This window comes from Erinaceus europaeus, chromosome 1 (genome assembly GCF_950295315.1).
Source record: "Erinaceus europaeus chromosome 1, mEriEur2.1, whole genome shotgun sequence".
Lineage (NCBI taxonomy): Eukaryota > Metazoa > Chordata > Mammalia > Eulipotyphla > Erinaceidae > Erinaceus > Erinaceus europaeus.
This window is the reverse complement of record NC_080162.1, coordinates 104,825,489-104,849,340: the sequence shown is the minus strand read 5'-3', so window position 1 is coordinate 104,849,340 and position 23,852 is coordinate 104,825,489. Positions and strand designations below refer to the sequence as shown.

Sequence of the window (23,852 nt, the reverse complement as noted above, 5' to 3'; positions counted from 1 at the left end):
CACTACTGCATGGCCCCATTTTTTTTTTTTTTTTTTAATGCTCCTATTAGGGCTAGGAAGGGAAGAAAGTACTTTGAAACTGCCATCCAGAATTTCCTTGACCTCTCACCTACCTCTCACAGTGCCTCCTGACACTCAAGAATGTTGATCGATACTTCTTATCATTCACAGTGTACTCTTCTAAGAGGGGAAAGAGTCTTTCCAAAAGAAGTTTCTTTTTTTTTTTCCTCCTCCTTCTTCTCTCTCTCTTTACCAATTAGGATTTTGCTTGGGCTTTACTCCTGCAAGAAAGGAAGAGGGAGGGAGGCAGGGAGAGAAGAAGAGGAAGAGGAAGGGAGAGGAAGGCCTTTGCTTCACTGCTTCACTACTGGTGAAGTAGGTGTGTGTGTGTGTGTGTCCCGCAGATGGGGCAAGGGGCTTAATCCTAGTTTTTAGTGCATTGCGACAGGTGCGCTCAACCAGGTATGCCATCACCCAAACCCATTAAGGATTAATTTATATCACATATGTATAGACTTGTATTCTGTCCTGAATGGCTTCTTGCTTTTAGTTTAGCTCAACTGAAAAGTAGTGAGCCTAGAGTCTAGTGCAAGCATATTTCCACTGAGCCACTTCCCCTAGCCCAGATATTTCTTTTTTTTTTTTTTCTTCAAGCCTTTGTTTATATACTAGATCTATCTGAGGTGACGTAGCTGGATAATGTTGAGATTACATATTGGACTTATTTTATGCCTGTTTTACATTTATGTTGTTGATACGTATATATTTAAATATTTATTCCCTTTTGTTGCTCTTGTTGTAGTTATTATTGCTGTTGTTATTGATGTTGTCATTGTTGGATAGGATAGAGAGAAATGGAGAGAGGAGGGGAAGACAGGGGGACAGAAAGACACCTGCAGACCTGCTTCACCGCCTATGAAGCGACCCTCCTGCAGGTGGGGAGCCAGGGCTCGAACAGGCATCTTTATGCCAGTCCTTGAGCTTTGCACCACCTGCGCTTAACCTACTGCGCCACTGCCCGACTCCCCCGTTGAAACGTATTTTATGTTGCAGAATTTTCTCTCTCTCTTTTTTACCCCCACTAGGAGCTATAGCTAGACCTTGGTGCCTGCATGACTCCACTGTTCCTGGTGGCTACTGGTCCCCCCTTTATTGGGTAAAGAGTGAGAGGAAGGAAGAGGCAGAGAAAGAAGGGGAGACACTGTAGTACCGCGTAACTTCGTGAAGTTCCCCCACAGGCACTCATACATCATGACCCAGGACTTGCCTGCAGGTCCTTGCACAGGGTAGAATGTGTGCTCTGCTGAGTGGACCTTCACCTGCTGGCCCTGTATTGTTCAGCTTCGAAAGCAGGTTTTTGGTATACTGTAACATACAGAATTGCAGTTATGGGCCATTCTCTAGGTGCAATTTAATTATTTTTAAGTTCTAGAGATAAAGGAGAATTGTGGCTAAATGACACAGCTACTGTTTCTCACCTCTCTCATATTTGTGATTATAGATCAGCTGTAGAGCTTTTTGAGACTTACAGCATGGCAGCAATGACATTCAATCCTCCTGTTGAATCTTCAAGCTCCAAAAGGAAGGTATGTGATACTTTTCATTATTTACTAAAGGAAAAAAGTGAGAATAGACATAATGTCTATCTCTTAAATTACTGCAGCTTGCCCACGTGTTTTTTCATGCTTAGAAGTTGCCAGGAGGGTGGCTTTCTGGGATTGGAATTCTACAGAGACAGTGATGAGATCTGACCCAGCACCTGCCATTATTCTGTTTCATGTGTTGGCTTTGGTATCAGTTGTTGCCATTTTCAATTTTGCTGACACCTTGGCCTTTGCTGGTGACCTATGAAGCCTTTTTTTTTTTTCTTCTTCCCCTTGACATCACGGCTTTTCTTTGACACTGGAGCTTTGTACCTGAATGAGTTCACTGCTTCTGGTGATATATCTTCCTCCCTTCTTCCCTTCTTCCCTTCCTTCCTTCCTTCCTTCCTTCCTTCCTTCCTTCCTTCCTTCCTTCCTTCCTTCCTTCCTTCCTTTTTTTTAAGGTACAGAGTAAAGGTAGGAAGAGATACCACATCACTGCTTCACTGCATGTGAAGCTACCTCTTCGTGTGGTGGCCCAGGGGGCTCAAGCCTAGGTCTTCACTCATAGTAAAACGTGTGCCCTCAACCTGGTGATACATCTCTGGTCCTGACCCATGAGATTTCTTTTTTGCCTCCAGGGTTATTGCTGGGGCTTGGTGCCTGCACTAGGAATCCACTGCTCCTGAAGGCTATTTCTTTCCATTTGTTATTGTTATGTTGGGTAGGACAGAAAAAATGGACAGAGGAAGGAAGACATAGAGGAGAGACAGATAAACACCTGCAGACCTGCTTCACTGCCTGTGAAGTAAGCCCCTGCAGGTGGGGAGCCGGAGCTTGAACTGGGATCCTTATGCCGGTCCTTGCACTTCCTTCGCGCCATGTGCACTTAACCCACTGCGTTACTGCCTGGCCCCCGAGATTTTTATTTTTTTTTTAGGTTATTTATTCCCTTTTGTTGCCCTTGTTTTATTGTTGTAGTTATTATTGCTGTTGCTATTGATGTCATTGTTGGATAGGACAGAGAGAAATGGAGAGAGGAGGGGAAGACAGAGGGGGGAGAGAAAGATAGACACCTGCAGACCTGCTTCACTTTTTGTGAAGCGACTCACCTGCAGGTGGGGAGCCAGGGGCTCGAACCGGGATCCTTACGCTGGTCCTTGCACTTCATGCCACGTGTGCTTAACCCGCTACGTTACCGACCCCTGATTTCATTTTAAAACATTTTATTTATTTATTGGACAGTGGAATCAGTAGGAAGGGGAGAGACACCTGCAGCACTGCCTCACCATTTGTGAAGTTTCCTTTCTGTACGTGGGCATGGGTGGCTTGAACCCCCCGGGTCCTTGCACGTTCTAACATGTATGCTCAACTAGGTGCGGCACTGCCCAGTTCCTACCTATAAGATCTTTTGACTTGTACTTTACTTTTTTCTAGGATAAAGTTTTACAAGGTGATTCATTTCTAAATGAAGAGTTAAACCAACTAATTGAAAGATGTTGCAGTCAAGTTACTAAGTCGCCTCTGGATTTTGCGAAATATTTGAAAACATCACTACGGTAGTAGAAGAGTGAAGAATCAGTGAACTTTCTTGTATACTTAAGTATTTATGCAAATGCATAGAAACATATGACTAAGTTAGCACTTCCACTTTTTATACAAGAGAAGATTCCCACGGGCCATTAATGTATAAGAGTTACCTTTTGTTAAGGGTGCAAGTGTTGTGTTCTGTTCTGAAAAATGTTATTAAGAACTGAGAGCTTCCACCCCCAGCAACCTCCAATAGTTGGACATTTCTTTCATAATGATCTTCTTTAAAGCTTTATTATTATTATTATTATTATTATTTAATTTGTATTGTTTACCAGAACCCTACTTTTTTCTTGCTTATGCTGGTACAGGGGATTTAACCTGGGACTACGGAGCCCCAGGCATGAGAGTCTTTGCATAACCATTATGCTATCTAATCCCATCCTAAACAATTTAATATTCATACCAAGCTACGGCTGTTACAAAGTCTTTTGACTGAATATGTTTAAATGATGATTTAAAATTCAGTGGTGGAGTACAGAAAAACCAAGGAGTATGAGATTTTTTTAAACCACTCAGTTACTCTATAACCAGATACCCTTTATAGTTAAATAAGTCTTTTTTTTTTTTAATTTGTTTTTTCCCTTTCTTAATTGCAACACCATAGGGAAATTCTAAATTTGTCTGGGCTTATTTTTACGAAGACTCTTGAGAGTACAAGTTGCTTGAAACTGGATACATGGTTCATTAGCTCTTTCTAGACCATGTACTTTAAACAGTAACCTGGTTTTTGAAGAATGGATATGATTCTAGTCTCTTCAAAGTCTTTTGCTTTTCCTACCATGTTCTGAGAAATAATGAGGGAAGAATATCACCATTTGTTTTAAATTTAAAGGGTATCCAGTGAAGTTCTCCCCCCCGCCCCCAGATAAATTGCCTATACTTAGGATTGCAATTATAGTGGTCTGGGAGGTGGCACAGTGGATAAAGTGCTGGACTCTAAAGCAGGAGGTCCTGATTTCAATCCCCAGCAGCACATGTACCAACGTGATGTCTGGCTCTTTCTCTCTCTCTCTCCTCCTATCTTTCTCATTAATAAATAAATAAAATATTAGGGGGCCAGGTGGTGGTGTAACTGGTTGAGTACATATGTTACAATGCCCAAGGGACTTGGTTTGAGCCTCTGGTCCCCACCTGCAGGGGAAAAGCTTCATGAGTGGTGAAGCAGGGCTGCAGGTGTCTTTCTGTCTCTCTTTCTATCTGCCCCACCCATCTCAATTTCTGGCTGTCTCTATTCTATAACTAATTAAAGATAATTAAAAGAAAGAAAAAAAATTTTAAAAAGCAATTATAGAGCAGTGGTTTATGTAATAGCTATTGTCATATTCTTGGAATGGCCTAGGAAATACGCATTTTAATTAATGGCTAGGCTATAAATATTCCTTATTGCCAACAGTTTAATAAAACAGTTCCCTTTTGCATTTTGAATTCTTGTTGAAACCATTTTTAAAAAAATGCCTAGCAGTTCAGCTAAATCTATCTCATATTGCTTCAGTTGTGGGAGCCAGTTATTTTGGCATAGAGCTTTAAAGTCCTTTTACTCACAGAGTAGATGAAAATGGAAAATTCCTTTCCCATTACAGCAGAGCAGGAATATCTGCAAAATAGTACTTTAACAAGTATGCTTATACATGATGTTAAAAGTATTCATATTATTATTTGACTTAATACTTAATATGAAAAGTATGATTCAGCATGAAAGTATACGTATTTAGCCCATCTTTAGATATGCTATAAACAAAATTCAGAAATGTTATAAATAGACGTATGGATGACTTAGAGGGCCTTCCTCATCAGAGCACAAGTGTCACATACATGTCACAAACCATTTATTCTCTAAACATACAAATACATTTATGCTTTGGCAGTACAAACTATAGGTGAAGAATCAGAAATTCAACTATTTCACACTTGTACAATACTTTTAACCTTGTAACACATTTAGAGAACTCACAGTGAAGCAATACATCTAGTATTTGAATATCTTACGAGTTTGAGGGCAATATCTATTTGAGCATTAACTTAGTCTTGTGTCAGTGAGTTTTATAATAATACCATTTATAACAATAGCATATACACATATTCTGAGGCTACACTAGATTGTATCCTTTTTAAACTACACAAGTAGTAAGCACCTACTCTGTGCTTAGCATTGTGCTAGGCACCTAAATGTGAAGTGGGCTCTAGTGGGTGTTAAATCTTTGTCTCAGTCTAAAAGTGCTTATTTCAGGTATCCCTATGTCAAACTTTGGTCATCAACCAAAGGTTACTTTTTAGAAGTTGATGCATAGAGAACACATAAATTGTTACTGAAAGATTGTGTCATGGAAAGTCAGGGCCAGATAGTTTTTTTATCATTTCTTTACATTTAGATTTCAGGCTCAGGGAAAAAACAAAACAAAACAAAACAAAAACTAGTGTAGCCACAGGCCCTTTGGAATATAACTAAAATATGCCTACTAGCTATCTACAAAATGGAGGAACCCTAACTCTTCATCTGCTGTATTCCAGCCTTTAATTTCTAGATGCTAGCATGATGCTGACCAGACTTCCCTGGACAGACAACCCCACCAATGTGTCCTGGAGCTCCGCTTCCCCAGAGCCCCACCCCACTAAGGAAAGAGAGAGGCAGACTGGAAGTATGGATTGGCCAGTCAACACCCATGTTCACTGGGGAAGCAATCACAGAAGCCAGACCTTCCACCTTCTGCATCCCACAATGACCTTAGGTCCATACTCCCAAAGGGTTAAAGAATAGGAAAGCTATCGGGGAGGGGATGGGATATGGAGGTCTGGTGGTGGGAACTGTGTGGAGTTGTATCCCTCTTATCCTATGGTTTTTGTCAATGCTTCCTTTTTTAAATAAAAAAAAAAAAGGGAGTCGGCTGTAGCGCAGCGGGTTAAGCGCAGGTGGCGCTAAGCACAAGGACCCGCATAAGGATCCCGGTTCAAGCCCTGGCTCCCCACCTGCAGGGGTGTCGCTTCACAAGTGGTGAAACAGGTCTGCAGGTGTCTTTCTCTCCCTCTCTCTGTCTTCCCCCTCCCCTCTCCATTTCTCTCTGTCCTATCCAATAACAATGACAACAATAATTACAACAATAAAACAACAAGGGCAATAAAAGGGAATAAATAAAAATAAATATAAAAAAATAAAAAATATATATAATTCCTTTTTGGACAGCAAGAGTATTTACCTCTTGTTGACATGAGACGAGCAGCTGAAAGTGGTCAGAGGCTGCCACTTAGAGAGCACTTTGCCCTTTATACACTCTCTCCCTCTCCAAAGACATCGGCCAGGAAGATCTTACTTTTCTATTGGCATGGGTGGCAGAGTTAGATCTCAGCAATAAACAGCTCTGGTTACTTTCCAGAATTAAGCAATACCTATGAATGTCTGGGCAAAGAAAGAGGATACAGAAGTGTGAGAAGGGAGAGAACAGAAGAAGGGGGAGATGTAAACCACCACCATCTCTTCAAAAGTGGACTTTGTACACCACAACCAATGGACCATTTCTTCTCCTTTCATTCACAGATAGAAAAGAAAAACAGAGAGGAAATATGCCACAACATTGTTCTAACACTTGTGACGTTTCTGCTTGTGTATGGTATTTCCATGTGTTGCTGGCAGCCTGAATTTAGTCCTTGACCACGGTAAAGTGTGTGCTTTACTGAGTAAGCAGTCTCTTGCCTGGACATTTTTAGAGTACATATGCTTCAACAATGTCTACAGGGCCATTAAGATGGGAAATATTTTCATATGAAAGCAAATTTGACTAAAAACAAGCATCTGGAAGTCATTTGCTGAGCTGGACTCTACATTCACAACCAAGCTAGAGAATTTATAAATAAATGTTATTTGCAGATGGCATGAAAAGAAGCTTTTCCTTAAGAGGGTAGTTTCTGCTCAGTTAGTGTTATTACTTACTAAATTTATCCTCAAATTTACCCTCATTTCCTTAATACCTTCTTATAATCTCATATTTTGCAGAAAAGTCAATTCCAGATGAACAGGTTACTTGAAAGGATATTAGTTTATTTTTCCTGTTATACTTCACATTCATTTTTTTAATCTAATCCTTTCTTGTAATAGAATTTCCCAAAGTTGGCATCAACAAAGCGTTCATGCCCCTTTCTTTTTATTTCTACATGGGTTTCTTGAAGTGATTCTTCCTCACCTAAAAATCTTGTAGTAAGACCAGCTTTTATATTTATATTCTTTCCCATATCAACTTTACTGATAAAAAGTTTCCCATTTATATCAAGTGGTAATGGGTATAGTCCAGGTAGGTCGCTATTTCATAATAGGATAACTTATTTAATTTGGCCTACTAATAAAGCTGAGTAATTCAGATAAGCTGTAAGTAAAAAAAACTGCATGTTTTGGTAAACATGAAGTAGGTGTGTTACAGTTCTGAGTAATATTTCTTTCCCCAGACTCAAATATGGTGTATTGTGTACTTTTACTTGAGTGGAGTGGATTACCAAGTTGGGTTGCAACATCCAGGCAGTAGACTAGACTCACATTTGCTGTGATGACCTCTCACATTCAAACTCATGGGAAAATTTCAATTTTGTTCTGCCTTGGACAAATTGTGCCAAAGGCTGTGAGAGATAGGGTGGGATCAAAGTAGAAAGTCTCAAGGTCAGGAGATAAATCTATAGTTTCGGCCAGATCTGAATAATATATGCCAGTGAGTTTATAGAAGTTTGATAAAGTGGTTCTATAGAATAATTATATATATATATATATATATATATATATATATATATATGAAACAATACCAGGATATGAATCCCGTATCTTCTGTGACACTGCTGAGTGACTTCCCTGACCCAATTTTTAGTTTTGTCTTTTTTCTTTCTTTTTTTTTTTGGTAAAGAGGGTGAGGGAGAGATACCAAATTACCACAGCACCATCCATGAAGTTTCCTTGATGCTGTCCCTGGCGTGCGTGCGTGCGTGCGTGCGTGTGTGTAGGGTTGTCAGCCTAGGGGCCCTGTGCGTGGTAAGGTAAGGTATATGTTGTACTCACTGCGTCATCTCCTGATTTCTGTTTCTGGAAAAAAAAGTTTTTAATTTATTTATTCCCTTTTATTGCCCTTATTATTGTAGTTGTTGTTGTTATTGATGTCATTGTTGTTGGATAGGACAGAGAGAAATGGAGAGAGGAAGGGAAGACAGAAGAGGGGAGAGAAAGACAGACACCTGCAGACCTGTTTCACCGCTTGTAAAGTGACTCCCTTGCAGGTGGGGAACTGGGGATTTGAACTGGGATCTTAATGCCGGTCCTTGCGCTTTGCGCTGCTTTACACCACCTGCGCTTAACCCGCTGCACTACCACCGACTCCCTCTGGAAAATTTTAGAAATAGCACTGTGCATGTGTTATTTTATTTTAAAGATAAACTTGGTGCTATACAAATTAATTGGAATGAACTGAATTCTGCAGATAAACTAATGGTGGTTCCATCAGTAAGGTTTGTAGTAAGAATTTTCAGTGCCACCCAAGTTGTGTGATGTGTATTTTTTAGCATTTATGTTCTTAAAATAAGCAAAGAAGTTGGTATTGTTTTATTCATTTTTGTAACTGGTAAAAACTTAAAGTAAAGGTTGGGATTTTCAGTGTGATTTATAATTGGAAGGAAATGTCAGAATTTTATATCAGTAGAACTTTGGGTTTTTCTGTAGAGGGTGGCATAATTCACTTAAGAAAGTCTTAGTTTGCTCCATACCAATAATAATAATTAACATTTATACTTACAGGAGAGCTTTATACAAAAAAGTTTTCAAAATGCTTAAATTAAATGGCAAATTATGACTTGTTTCAATAGCTCTTCAGTTAATCAGAAGTGAAAATGAAGTTTTTTGTTTTTTTTAAACATGAAATTCTGTCCTATTTCAGGTCTTCAGAACATACATTTTCCATTTAGACTTATCTCCAAATAGAGATAGAACCACTGATCCTCCTAATCCATAAACAATATCAAGAAAGTATGTATAATAAATATACAAGTACAGTGTCAGTACAAACTTTTCAAAATAAATAAGTCTAAACATAACTCAGTCTACACTTGCTTTTAAAAAACAATAAAGTACCTTGTTAAGACATCACAACGCAACAAATAAATTGTACATCATTCTAAATTGATTTTGTGCTAAAGTAGAATAACCTTTAAATTTGTAAGTAGGAAGCTTAAAAAATTTCTACACACAGAAATTCTAATGAAAATCATTATGAAATGTAATATTAGAACATTAAATTACTTTTTCTCAATCTTACAGAACATATTTACATTTTCAATGCCCCAAAATGTCAGCCATAAAGTATATGACTAGTTTGCTTGTTTTCAGACATCTGCGTCTCTTGTTCCCAGTTTTCTAAGTCAGCTCAGTAAACTATGACCCTGGGACCAAATTCCACCTGCTTCCTGTTTTTGTATGGCCCTTGAATAATAGTTTAACATTTTCAAATGACTGAAAAAAAAAAAAAGGAAAACTTGTGAAAATTATTTGAAATTCCAATTTCAGTCTCTAAGTGGTTTTACTGGAATATTTATGTGCACACACTGTTGAGAGCTGCAACTAAGACTGGAAGGCCCAACAAGTCTAAAATATTTATTGTCTGACCCTTTACTGGCAAGGTTTTCTGTCTCTTGCTCTAATTCAGTCATTGCAAGATGCTGGCTGTTGTTAGTGGTAATCTCCTTGGCTTCTCTGCTTCTCCACTCATTAGTAAATTAGTTGGTTGCCCTTTACCATTTTGCTTTTGGCATGGATTTCACATCACATATGAAGAAGGGCTTCAGTTCATAAATCGTCAATTTCCAGTTTAAGTGCAAATGAAAACAAGAAAATTAAATTTGCTTCTACTGTACTCAGTTTTGACTTTGCTTTGTCCAAAGATCTTCAGTTGAGGCAGATAGCATAATGATTATGCACACAGACTCTCAGGCCTGAGGTTCCAAGTTTCCAGGTTCAACTCACTGCACCAAAAGCCAGAGTTGAGCAGTGCGTTAGTCAGAAAACAAAAATAACAATTCTTCACCTGTAAAGTTGAATACATATACTTGTTAGTATACTTAAAATGAAGAAACAGGGAGTCGGGTGGTAGTGCAGCAGGTTAAGCACACATGGTTCCAAGCTCAAGGACTGGGGTCAGGATCCCAGTCTGAGCCCCTGGGTCCCTACCTGCCTCATGGGCGGTGAAGCAAGTCTGCAGGTGTCTGTCTTTCTCCCTCTCTGTCTTCCCCTCCTGTCTCAATTTTTCTCTGACCTATCCAACAACAACAATAACAAACAATAATAATAATCACAACAACGATACCAGGGCAACAAAAGGGAAAAAAAATCGCCTCCAGGAGTAGTGGATTGGTGGTGCAGGCACTGACTGACCGACTGAGCCCCAGCAATAACCCCGGAGGCAAAAATAAGAAAAAAAAATGAAGCAGCAAGCATGTATAGTAAAGCAAAGTTGTATAGTTCAACCAATAGAAACCCAACAGCTCTGGTGGTTGGATTTGGGGGAGATTATTTTTTTTTCTTTCTTTTTCCTTCTAGGGTTATTGCTGAGGTTTGGTGTCTGCACTATGAATCCACTGCTCCTGACGTCCATTTTTTCTATTTTTGTTGTTGGATAGGATAGAGAGAAATTGAGAAAGGAGGGGAAGATAGAGAGGGGAAGAGAAAGACACTTGGCAGACGTGCTTCACTTGTGGGGAGCTGGGGGCTCGAATCGGGATCCTTGAGCTTCTTACTATGTGTGCTTCACCCAGTGCGGTATACTGCCCAGCCCCCCGGGGGGATTATTTCTTATAAACTCATAATATTGTAGCAAGTTGCTCCTGGGAGAGAACATTAGGCTATTTCTGACCTGGAACACTGCTTTTTTTTTTTTTTTAAAGTTTTTTATCATTTTTATTGAATAGAGACAGCCAGAAATCAAGAGGGAAGGGCGAGGTAGAGTGGTGGTGGTGGGGGGCAGAGACAGACACCTGCTCTGCTTTACTACTCTTGACACTTTCCCCTGGAGGTGCGGGCCAGGGCCTTGAACCTGGGTCTTTGTTCATAGCAACATGTGTGCTCTACCATCTGTGCCATTGCCCGGGCCCCACTTTTTTTTTTTTAAACATAAAAATCATCTTTTTTTTTTTTTTTATTGGATAGAAACAGAGAAATCAGTCTGGGAGGTGGCACAGTGGATAAAGCATGGTCTATACCTTTTTTCTTTTTCTTTAATTAATTAATTAAATTTAATCACCCACCCTGCAGGAGGCTCAAACCTGTGTACTGGGTAGAGCGCATGTTACCATGGATAAGAACCCCTGTTCCACCTGTGGGGGAAAGCTTCATGATTGGTGGAGCAGTGTTGTAGGTATCTATTTTGCTCTCCCTTTCTATTTGTCTCTTATCAGAAAAAAGAGTAGAAAAAATAACCCTGGTGACCAAGAGGGAAAAAAAAAAAGTGCATGAAAGAAATCTATGCTTTTAATCTGCTTCAATTTGCTTTTAGATACAGTGACCTCAGCATTGATACCTGGCATCGCCATATGTCAGAGCTGAGCAATGCTCTGGTCTCTACATTTCCTTGTAACAAACAAACAAACAAACAAACAAATAAATAATAGAATGAAATCTACTCTGACTATGAAGCTACCAAGCAATGAGGTAGCAACCAGAAATCTGAACTTGCTGTAGTGCAGGCTGGGAGCTGTTTTGATTTCCTTTTACACAACTATCACATCCCGGATGCTAGATTTTTTTATTTATTTACCAGAGCACTGCTCAACTCAGGCTTATGGTGGTGCTGGGAGTTGAATGTGGAAACTGAGTGCCTCAAACATGAAATTCACTTGCATAGCCACTCTGCTGTCTCCCCAGCTATAAATAATCTTTTTTTTTTTTAAACTGAGCTAGAAACTGAGGATTAAACAAACCTAAACTATCGCACAAAACAAGCAATCCCAAGGAATAAAAGCTGAGTGACCCACACCAGCACTACAAGAACATTTAGGAGTTACTAATAATTGAGATAGTTTTGTCTGGTGAAATAAGATTAGTATAGTAGCTTGGGCAAATTGGTTCTCCTCTGGAGACCTGTTTACTTATCTACAAAATAAGGAGGGCTGAAATTATAAGTGCTGTGGCCTAGGGGGTGTTTCAGTGGATGAAGTGTTAGCCTCTCGTAGGTCCTGACTTCAGTCCTTGGCATCACATGGACTAGAGAGATATACTGGTCATACATATATATGCCCATATATACTGGTTCATACACATAGTTACATATCTCAGAACTTTTCTCTTGCTTTTAAATACCATCCTTACCTGTCTTCTTGGAAAAGCAAAGATACTGTCTATACTCTGCCTCACAAAATGGTTTAAGTTTATGTATTTCAGAATGGTGCAATGACTTGGCATACCTGGGGGAAAAGATTTGCACCCCTGGGTCACTGCCGATAGTCTATCAAGTCAGGAGAGGACAAGCCACCCACAGATCTCTCCTCTTTGTTTTGGACATTTTCTGGGGCCAATGCCTGGGAAGGTGATGTGAGTCCTCGTGGCTGTTTAGTTGACTTGGTGAGTTTCTTTAGTTCACTTGTGAAAGAAATGCCTTTTCTCTTGTCTTCTCTGGATGCCTATGGAACACAAGAACCTTCCATTAATACCAGCTTAAAGCTGGGATCCTCAGTCACACAAGACCCCTTTCTTCCTCTACTAAGCAGAACTTTGGAAAGAAGGACTGACAGGCTGCACTTAAGACAACTGCTCACATGAAGGAAACCAAATCGAATGATTTTCTTTTTTAAAAAATATTTCATTTATTTTAATAACAGAAGGAGATACAGAAAGACCAGAACACTGCTCAGCTCTGGTGGTGCTGGGGATTGAACCTGGGACCTCAGAGCCTCAGGGATGAAAGTCTTGCATAACCATTATGCTGTCTCCCCAGCCCTCAAATGATTTTCTTCCAACTAAATTCCTTTGGCATTTTCTTCTGGGTTTCACTAGATCCCAGTTTGATTAATGTAATTTGAATGTACAAGAAAATGTGGGGTGGGGATAGATAGCATAATAGTTATGCAAAGAGATTTATGCTTGAGGCTCCAAAGTCCCAGGTTCAATCCCCTGTACCACCACAAGCCAGAGCTGAGCAGTGCTCTGTTGTTTCTCTGTGTGTTGCTATCTCGGCATCTCTCTCAAAAATAAAATAAATAAAACATTAAAAGAAATGTGAAGAGAACAAAATAACCTTGAACTTTACCTGTACCTGCTCCTTGAGTTTAAGGATGAATTTTCCTGCACCTTTCCACTTGCTCTGGGCTTGAAACACACATTCCTGATCCAAAAGGACCCTCTGGGAGGACTTTGGGGTAGAAGTCTTCTTGGTGGTGGTAGTGTCTTTTACTACTTCTTCCAAAAGTACATAGTCATTTGGGTTGGGGTTGCTTAGAATGCTATAAGAATATTTGGCTTTGCATAAGGTCTGAAAGATAAGTTATGATCAACTGAATAAAGATACAATTGCTTTCAACTCCAGAACTTACTCTCATCTTAAATGAAACTTATTTTGAGTGTGTGTGTTTGGGGGTGGGGGAGGGCATCTTTGGGGCTTCAGTGTTCCAAGATGACTTTTTCAGATAGTGAATCACAGAAGCAGAGAGAGGGAGAAAGTAGCCAAGGAGCCAAAGCTTCCTTGAGTGTGGTGGGGGCTGGACTCAAACCTGAGTCACATACATGGCAAAGCAGAGCTCTATTTAAGTGAGCTGTTTTCCTGGCCACTTCGTTGAAACTTTATGCTGGAGAAACATCATGGAGTTTTAGAGTTGGAGCTCTTTTCACAGTAGATTATCCTACTTTTTCATTTTGCCTTTGCATTTTTGTAGCTTACAGGATATTTCCCCATATTATCTCATTTAGCTTCCCATAGTCGATATGGGCCTTAGCCTCATTATTCAGACAAGGGAACATAAGCTTAGACTAAGCAGATGCTAGAGGATGAACCTAGTAAGGAACTAGAATGGGTTTTTCTTTTTTTAATATTTATTTATTTATTTCCCCTTTTGTTGCCCTTGTTTTATTGTTGTAGTTATTATTGTTGTTATTGATGTCGTTGTTGTTGGATTGGACAGAAAGCAATGGAGAGAGGAGGGTAAGACAGAGAGGGGGAGAGAAAGATAGACACCTGCAGACCTGCTTCACCGCTTGTGAAGCGACCCCCTGCAGGTGGGGAGCTGGGGGCTCAAACTGGGATCCTCACACTGGTCCTTGCGCTTTGTGCCAAGTGCACTTAACCTGCTGCTCTAACGCCCGACTCCCAGAATGGATTTTCTGTATGCACCAAAACTCACAGACGTGAAGTTCATGCACACAGGGAGGACAGAAGCTTCAGACCCGTGGGTGCACAAGGCTGTCTATTTACTGAACAGTCTTGGCTACTTGAAGGCATTTTACAATGTGCTTTGTCTCACTTTCCATCTAGTATGAGATCACTTTCCAGTTTTGTATTTGTTTATTCAGCAAATGCTTAATTAAGGCCTACTATTTTCCCAACACAATTATACTTTGGGAGACAGGTGAGCAAAGAAAGTTGTTTGGACCCTCCTGGAGTTCAAAGTCTAATCAAAGAGGTTGGCGTTAACCAACGAATCATGCAATCATATGAAATAGTACTTAAATACTGGTTACTGCGCAAGGACCAGCATAAGGATCCGGGTTTGATCCCCCGGCTCCCTACCTGCAGGCGAGTTGCTTCACAAGTGGTGAAGCAGGTCTGCAGGTGTCTGTCTTTCTCTCCCCTTCTCTGTCTTCCCCTCCTCTCTCCACTTCTCTCTGTCCTATCTAACAACAATGACATCAATAATAGCTACAATAATAAAATAACAAGGGCAACAAAAGGGAATAAATAAATATTAAAAAACAAGAAAAAAATACTGGGTACCATGTGGTAGGCATTGTACTAGACATAGGTACTTCACATGTATTTACTTACTCAATTTTAACTACTCTGAGGAAAGTGCTTATACTGTCTGTGATAATTTACTACATAGCAGTGTAGTAAGTTGGTTAGAGTCAACTGAATGGGTCAGGGAAAATAGGGGAATTATTTACACAAAAATTGGAAAATACTGCAACCAGGGCCTTCTGTTTTCTCTCTTTCCCAGACAGAGCTAGTTTACCAGTGCACATTGACAACTAAAGCACAGACACCTAAGCAACTTGCTAAAGATCTAGAGCTAGAGAGAAGTACAGCTGCAATTTGATCCTGAAGCAACTGAACCTACCACCTGAGTGATTAACCATTATGCCACACCAATTCAACTGCAGTCTTGATGAACACAAACCACGACAAATCTTCTAAGAAAGGAAACACAAAAATCTGAAATCGTGTGTGTAGAGAAGCATGATCTAGGGGCCGGGTGGTGGTGCACCTGGTTGAGCACACATGTTACAATGCACAAGGCCCCAGTTCGAGTCCCCAGTCCCCAACTGCAGTGTTGGGAAATTGTGCAGATGTGGTTGAACATTGGCAGGGCCCACAAACCACTATATTTCCATGCAAGTATTATTTACAGATATCCACCACATTACCCCCTCAGGGTATTGCTAATTCAGTTAAAACCATTGCAACAGTTGCTAAGGATGCTTCCATCTTTTTTTTTTTTTTTTTTATATATAATTATAATAGACCAGAGAGACAGTTTAACCCACTAGGGTGTTGGCATTGGTGTATGCATGTGACCCAAGTTTGAGACCCAGCAGCACAAGGGAAGTGTTGTGGTGATGGATGAAGCTTCTGTGCTGTAGACTCTCTCTTTTCCCCCTCTCTCATTTTCCCACTACTCAGCTTTGATAGTGGTGGTATTTCGGATGCTTCCATCTTTGGCATGCCTTTTGGTCTCTCTCCACCCCCTTTCCTAGCCAATCCTGTCCCGACTTGCCACTTCCAGAATTCTCCTATAAAAGTCGCTCCTGTTTGTGCTTTCTCTCTCTTCCCCTCTCTTTCCCCCCCTCTCTTTTCTCTTCTGCATCCCAACCTGGAGAAGGGCTGGTGGGCACAGTGGGAGGCGGCCATTTTGCTAGCTCCACGTGACCTAAACCTGCTGTGCCCACACCCAACTCTGGGGTGCCCGTGTGAATAAAGATTTGTGTTCCCACTCCACCACTCCTGGCCTCTTCTCCCGCACAACCCGACATTGCAGGGGGGAAAGCTTTGCAAGTGGTGAAGCAGGGCTGCAGGTGTCTTTCTTGTTTCTCTCCTTCTCTATCTCCCCCTTCCTCTCAGCTTTTGGCTGTCTCAATCCAAGAAATAAATACAGATAATAAAAAGAGAGAGAAGCATGACCTAAAATAGGGCAAAGCCCAGAGTAGGCCTCCACATAGCCTATCAGCTCCTTGAAAGCAGTTATAAGGTATTAACTTAGGTATTTCAAGGACAATGGTGGTACTTCTTTGCAGAACCATCTCCTAAATCTACTATCAATGCTTCATAAAGAGCCTGACTCATAGGAGATACTAGACAAGTATCTATTGATGGAATGAATATTTTCCAACTTATGAAGCATATTCACCCCCCCTTTTCAGGAACCTATAGTTCTAGAACTGCATAAGATGAGCTGACACCTGATAGGCCCAAATGAAAATTGGCCCTGTGGGTGGGTGGGTGGTAGTGCAGTGTGTTAAGCACACATGGCGCAAAGCACAAGGACGACCAGTGTTCTCTCCCCCTGTCTTCCCCTCCTCTCTCCATTTCTCTCTCTCCTATCCAACATTAACAACAGCAATAACAATAACAACAAGGGCAACAAAAATGGGAAAGATGGTCTCCAGGAGCAGTGGATTCATAGCGCAGGTACTGAGCCCCAGCGATAACCCTGAAAGGGTTGTCCTGAGGAAGGTGCCGGAAGATGGCTTCCTCGGTGGAGTGCACACTTTACCAGGCATGAAGGCTAGGCTCAAGCCCCTGACCATCACATGGGAGCTCCACAAAAAGGGGAAGTTCCACAAGTGGTGAAGCAATGTGTCTTTCCTCATTGTCTCTCTCTCCTCCTCGGTCTTTTCCCCTGTATCTGAAAAAATAGAAGTTCTGGGAGTTGGGCGGTAGCACAGCGGGTTAAGCTCACATGGCGCAAAGCGCAAGGACCAGCATAAGGATCCTGGTTCGAGCTCCTGGCTTCCCACCTGCAGAGGAGTTGCTTCATAAGTGATGAAGCAGGTCTGCAGGTGTCTTATCTTTCTCTCCCCCTCTCTGTTTTCCCCTCCTCTCTCCATTTCTCTCTGTCCTATCCAACAATAATGACAATAAAACAACAGGGGCAACAAAAGGGAATAAATAAATAAAATAAATATTTTTTAAAAATAGAAATTCTATGGGAGTGGTAGAATCATGTAGGAACGAAGCCCCAGTGAAGCCCTGGTGATAAGGATGAAAGGACTGAGGTAAGGAAGGGGCAGGTTTTCACCTGCTGAATGACATCTTGTGCGGTGCTGACTCGAGGTGCTTTGATGACTGTACGAGGTTGCTCCGGTGAAACGTCATGTACTTGGACAAAGAAACTCTCTTCCTCTGAGCTCAAGATCACCTCCTTATCATCTTGGATGATGCTTTTCTCTTCTAGGTTCTGTGTGAAAAGAGAAGGATAAAAAAGGGGAAAAGATGGCAGGATGGTATTGAGTAGAAAGAAAGATCTGGAAACTACTATTAAATCACAAGTAAAAAATGAAAATCCATTCTGAAAAGGCCGAAACAATGACTGGTGATAAGTCATGAGAAAGCAAGATTGTTAGATGCTCAACATTATGAGAATCGGTCATTAGGTTAATTGGCTTTTAGGAACTGACTTTAAGTGAATCATATATTTACATATGTATCGCAGGTATATATAGTAATACACATATACTCATGTACTATGTACCTTTTTTAAAACCTCAAAAACCAATACAGAATATGTATATCAATAAAAAGCAAGATTTCTCCATTTTCATTTTTTTCCTTTCTCTTAAAACAAAACAAAACAAACCTGCCCATCTCCATGCTAACTATCAAGCTCAAGTAATGATGACTAAAGACATGGGCCCTTTGGTACATACCTAAAATAGACTTCTAGCTTCTTTCCACCCTCATGTCCCTGTTCTCATCTGCTCTATTCCTCTATTTTGGTTCTTGTTTATTAAATATTCTGTCTTTATATCTTAAAAATTTTATTTTAATATTTATTTATTCCCTTTTGTTGCCCTTGTTGTTTTATTGGTGTCGTTATTGTTGATGTCATTGTTGTTGGATAGGACAGAGAGAAATGGAGAGAGGAGGGGAAGACAGGACACCTGCAGACCTGCTTCACCGCCTGTGAAGTGACTCGCCCTGCAGGTGGGGAGCTGGGGGCTCAAACCAGGATCCTTATGCCAGTCCTTGTGCTTTGTGCCACCTGCACTTAACCCGCTGCATTACCGCTCAAGTCCCCTTACTTTATATCTTACTGCCTTTAAGCTACCAAGGTGCAATGTCACTGATTCCATCCTGACCTGATCCATGTGCAGTGGAGAAGCAATTACAGAAGACAACTCCCATCTTATACAGCCCCAAAAGAACACTGGTCATACCCCCAGAAGAGTAAAGGAAAGGGAAGAAGACCAGAGGGCTCTGAATCCCAATTCCACTGGGGCCCAAAGCGTTTGTTTCCAGGAATCTTGTTTTTGTTCCATCATAGAAAGGGAAGTGAATCTGGAAAACACCAGAGGAGACCAGGCACTGTTTCCCTTATCAGAGAGAAGAGGAAAAAAAAGGAATGACTCTCAGAAGTCGTAATATTTCTAAGTATAACTTAGAAAGGAAGTGAAGGTAGGAACATAGAAAAAAAAAAAAGGGCTCAGGAGTCAGGCAGTAGTGCAGAGGGTTAAGCACGTGGCGTGAAGCACAAGGACTGGCATAAGGATTCTGTTTCAAGCTCCCGGCTCCCCACCTGCAGGGGAGTTGCTTCACTGGCGGTGAAGCAGGTCTGCAGGTGTCTATCTTTCTCTCCCCTCTTTGTCTTCCCCTCCTCTCTCTACTTCTCTCTGTCCTAACGACGACGACATCAATAACAATAATAACTACAACAATAAAAACAAGGTCAACAAAAGGGAAAATAAATAAAATATATTAAAAATAAGGGCAAAGAAAAAAAATAGATTGTTATAAAGTCAACCCATATCTGTGACCATGGGAGAACTACTGCAGTTTTTAATGGAGGGGATGAGGACACAGAACTCATGGTGGGAATGTTATGGAATTAACCCCTATATCTTATAATTTTATAAATCAATGTCAAATAACTAACAAAAAATGGGGCGGGGGTAGACAGCATAATGGTTAGACAAAACAAAACAAACAAAAAATGAACACAACCCCCCAAATGACCCAAGACAACACACTACAGTTACATTATATATGCTTTTAAACTTTTTTTTTTTTTTTAACCAGAGCACTGCTCCACTCTGGCTTATGGTGGTGTGGGGGATTGAACCTAGGGCTATGGAGCCTCAGGCATGAGAGTCTCTTTGCATAACCATTATGTTATCTATCCCGTCCCTTTAAACAATTTCTATGGATACATACCTATTTATCTATTTTATTATTATTACTACTAATATTATTATTTTACCAGAGCACTACTCAGCTTTGGCTTCTAGTGGCACAGGGGATTGAACCTGGGACTATGGAGCCTCAGGTACAAGAGTTACTTTATATAACCATTATTCTATCTCCCCACCCCAAAGGTATTTTTGTATGTATGAACATACACAATGAAGTCCTAGATTTTTGTGAATTTAGGCATAAACTGTCAAGTGACTTCTGCTTTTTGTTATCCACATTCTCAGATGAGGTCACATTATTATTTTCTGCAAGGGAAGACATGAAAAGCAAGACAGACAGGTGAAGCGAGTAAAGAACAGTCAATCCTATCTCAGAAAAAGAGAATGTAGCAGGAAGTTCCTCTAATCCCCAGTACTCTTTTAAACTTATTATTTTGCCTCTAGGGTTATCTCTGGGCCTTGGTGCTAGCACTATGAACCCACCATTCCCAGTGGTATTTTATTTTATTTTATTTTATTTTATTTTATTTTATTTTATTTTATTTTATTCAATAGGACAGAGAGAAATTAAGAGGGAAGGGGGAGACAGAGAGGATAAGACAGACACCTGCAGACCACCTTCACCACTTATGAAGCGTCCCTGCTGTAGGTGGGGAGTGTGGGCTGGAACCCAGGTCCTTAACATGGATCCTTATGCATGGTACTATGTGTGCTTAACTGGGTGCGCCACCGCTCAGCCCCCTAAACTTATCTTTTCATAACAGTTCACTGAAATGGTGCAGAAGAATCCAAGAATCCCTCTCACTTTCCTGAAGTACCAACTTGTCACAGAACCTAGAGTTGCCATCACTGATATTTAAGCTGGAATGGATGACTAACACCAGGTAGTGCCACAGACCAGCCAGACCAGAGAGGACTGGCTTCTTGCCAAACTAGCCTTAGGCTCCTTGTGCAGTCATAGTCCCTACAATTTATATGACTGAATATTTTTTTTAAAGATCCCATTCCTTATATTATTGATGAGTGCATTTATATTTATTATATAAAATGATACTATATTCTACTGTGGATGTGGGTCCATTTAAAATTTTGTGATCATTTCATATCAGTTCCAAGAAGTTTTTTTTTTTTTTTTTGCTTAATATGCTACTGCACTGATCAAATGTAATTAACCAGTTGAAGAGTGAGGTTAGATGGTATTTTTTAAAAAAATATTTATTTATTCCCTTTTGTTTGCCCTTGTTGTTTTATTGTTGTAGTTATTATTGTTGTTATTGATATCATTGTTGTTGGATAGGACAGAGAGAAAGGGAGAAGATGGGGGAAGACTGAGAGGGGGAGAAAAAGACAGACACCTGCAGACCTGCTTCACCGCCTGTGAATCGACTCCCCTGCAGGTGGGGAGCCCGGGGCTCGAAACAGGATCCTTACACTGGTCCTTGCGCTGGTCCTTGCGTTTTGCGCCACGTGCGCTTAACCCGCTGCGCTACCGCCCGACTCCTGGTTAGATGGCATTTCTTGTCTTTTTTTTTTTTTTTTTGGTTTTTGTTTTTAACTAGAGCACTATTCAGCTCTGGTTTATGGTGGTGCAGGGGATTGAACCTGGACTTTGGAGCCTCAGGCATGAGAGTCTGCATAACCATTATGCTATCTACCCTCCACCCATTAGATAGTATTTCATCTGACATATTTATTATATAAAATTAGACTCTTGTTCTTGTTCCCTTTGTTTTTTTAATTAACTTTAAAATATATTTACTTATGCGTTAATTGCTGTGGGGGCGAAGCAGAACATCACTCTGGCACATTTGATGCTGGGGATCAAACTCAGGACCTCATATTTTAGAGATCAATACCTTATAGATTTATGTATTCATTTACTATGAGAGAAAGAATGACAGAAGAGGGACATAGAAAGGACCAGTGCACTCCTTAGCTCTGGCATAAGTTGGTGCTGGGGATTGAGTATGTGGTCTCTGGAGCTTCAGGCATGCAAGACTCCCTTTGTTTTATGATATGTGCATAGGAATAAAATAGCTTCTGCACACTCACTAAAGAATAATAGCAGGGAGCTGGGCGGTGGTGCAACGGGTTAAGCGTGCATGGTGCAAAGCGCAAGGACCGGCATAAGGATCCTGGTTCAGGGGGTCAGGCGGTAGCGCAGCGGGTGCAAAGTGCAAAGACTGGCATAAGGACCCGGTTCGAGCCCCCGGCTCCCCACCTGCAGGGGAGTCGCTTCACAGTCTGTGAAGCAGGTCTGCAGGTGTCTATCTTTCTCTCCCCCCCCCCCCGTCTTCCCCTCCTCTCTCCATTTCTCTCTGTCCTACCCAACAACGAATGACATCAACAACAATAATAACCACAACAAGGCTACAACAACAAGGGTAACAAAAACGGAAGAAAAAAAAATGGCCTCTAGGAGCAGTGGATTCATGATGCAGGCACTGAACCCCAGCAATAACCCTGGAGGCAAAAAAAGGGTTCAAGCCCCTGACTCCCCACCTGCAGGGGAGTCACTTCACTAGCGGTGAAGCAGGTCTACAGGTGTCTGTCTTTCTCTCCCCCTCTCTGTCTTCCTTTCCTCTCTCAATTTTACTCTGTCCTATCCAACAACAATGACAGCAATAACAACAACAACAAGAACAACAACAGTAAACAACAAGGGCAACAAAAGGGAAAAAATAAAAATAAAATAAAAATAAAGAATAATAGCATAAACTAAGTCGCAATGACATGGAATCCTGAACTTGGAAAAGGTGATCAGTGGTGAGACCATTGATTACATACTGAATTGTTACTGTATTGGCTGTTTCCAGATAAACTTACTTCCTTTTGTGTTTTTAAGACAATCCTGCCAACATAACCCTCTTCTGGAAACCAGCTGTTTAAAATCTGCATGATCTCTTCTTCAGGCCCAACAACTCTCTGGAACGGTTGTTTCCTGCATTCATTCTTTTCTTTAGATATAAAATATTTTTCTTCCATTAAAAAGTAATCGGTGGCAATAGGTTTGTTGCCTTGTTCAGTGGCTGTAATCTAAAAAGAAAAAGACCAAAGACAAATTTAGGTATATCTTTGAGGAGTGGGCAAAAACAAATTCAAAACAAATAGACTTTGCTGCACTATTTACAATAGCCAAAACATGAAAGCAACCTAAATATCCAATGACTGATGGTTGGATAAAGTTACTGCATATATATTCAATGGAACTTCAGATCATTCAAATTATGATTTCACATCTTTGTAGGATTGTAATACCGGATTAGGGCAAAGAACCTAGACTGGCCCTAGACTGGCTTTTACCAAGATAACTCCCTTCTCTCATGTTGGAAATACTCATCATATTCTAACTTCATCTTCTCTAAGTTCCTAAGAATTCACCATGCAGTAAACTCTTAGTAGCATGCCTACAGGCTTGTTTTCTTTGTTGGCTACTTACCATGGTGGTGAAAATAGAGTGGTTGAAACTATGTCCCCTGGAGACATACAGACCTGGGTTTAAAATCTGCCTTTCATATTTCTTGACAGTCAAGACATTTAACTACTTGAAGAGGCAAGTGTTGAAGAGGATATGGAGAGAAGGGAATTGTGGGAATACACAGTTATTGTGGAAAGAAGAATGGAAATTCCTCAAAAAACTGAAACCAGAAATTCCATACAGTCCAGTTATCTCACTCCTGGGTATTTACCCTCAAATGCACTCTTCTGTTTATTTTTTTTAAAGATTTTATTTATTGATTCATGAGGTCCTAAATTCAGTCCCCAGCAGCACATGCACTAGAGTGATGTCTGGTTCTTTCCCTCCTTCTATCTTCATGAATAAATAAAATCTTTAAAAAATTAAAAAAAAAAAAGAAATGAAATTTCAGATGCCAGGTGGTGGCACACCTGGTTAAGCACACATATTACTAAGTGCAAGGGCCTGTACAAAGATCAGTATTTGAGCCCCCACTCCCCAGCTGCAGGGAGAATGCTTCATAAGCGTCGAAGCAGGTCTGCAGGGTTGATCTTTCTCCCTCTCTATTTCCCTATCTCCTCTCAAGTTCTCTTTGTTCTATGAAATAAAATAGAAAAAATGGCCACCAGGGGGCAGCGGTAGCACAGCGGGTTAGCGC

General features: G+C 40.7%; 2 protein-coding genes and 1 long non-coding RNA gene across 5 annotated transcripts in view; 2 read left to right on the top strand and 1 right to left on the bottom strand.

The window, feature by feature from the left end:
- Positions 1-4,601, top strand: part of NOC3L (NOC3 like DNA replication regulator) — a 60,554-nt gene extending 55,953 nt beyond the window's left edge. The window contains exons 20-21 of the mRNA XM_060192235.1: positions 1,502-1,586; positions 3,021-4,601. Of these exons, the coding sequence (XP_060048218.1) occupies positions 1,502-1,586; positions 3,021-3,146 (211 nt within the window). The 3' untranslated portion in view covers positions 3,147-4,601. The remainder of the gene's footprint in view (positions 1-1,501; positions 1,587-3,020) is intronic.
- LOC132538952 (uncharacterized) overlaps positions 1-12,067 on the top strand; it is a 310,731-nt gene extending 298,664 nt beyond the window's left edge. The window contains exon 2 of the long non-coding RNA XR_009550277.1: positions 10,380-12,067. This is a non-coding gene — a long non-coding RNA (uncharacterized LOC132538952). The remainder of the gene's footprint in view (positions 1-10,379) is intronic.
- PLCE1 (phospholipase C epsilon 1) overlaps positions 4,981-23,852 on the bottom strand; it is a 447,646-nt gene continuing 428,774 nt past the window's right edge. For all 3 annotated transcript variants that reach the window (XM_060192220.1, XM_007535620.3, XM_060192230.1), the window contains 5 exons: positions 22,564-22,773; positions 17,628-17,786; positions 13,430-13,651; positions 12,588-12,803; positions 4,981-10,216 (listed from right to left, as the gene is read on the bottom strand). In XM_060192220.1, the coding sequence (XP_060048203.1) occupies positions 12,615-12,803; positions 13,430-13,651; positions 17,628-17,786; positions 22,564-22,773 (780 nt within the window). In that variant the 3' untranslated portion in view covers positions 4,981-10,216; positions 12,588-12,614. The remainder of the gene's footprint in view (positions 10,217-12,587; positions 12,804-13,429; positions 13,652-17,627; positions 17,787-22,563; positions 22,774-23,852) is intronic.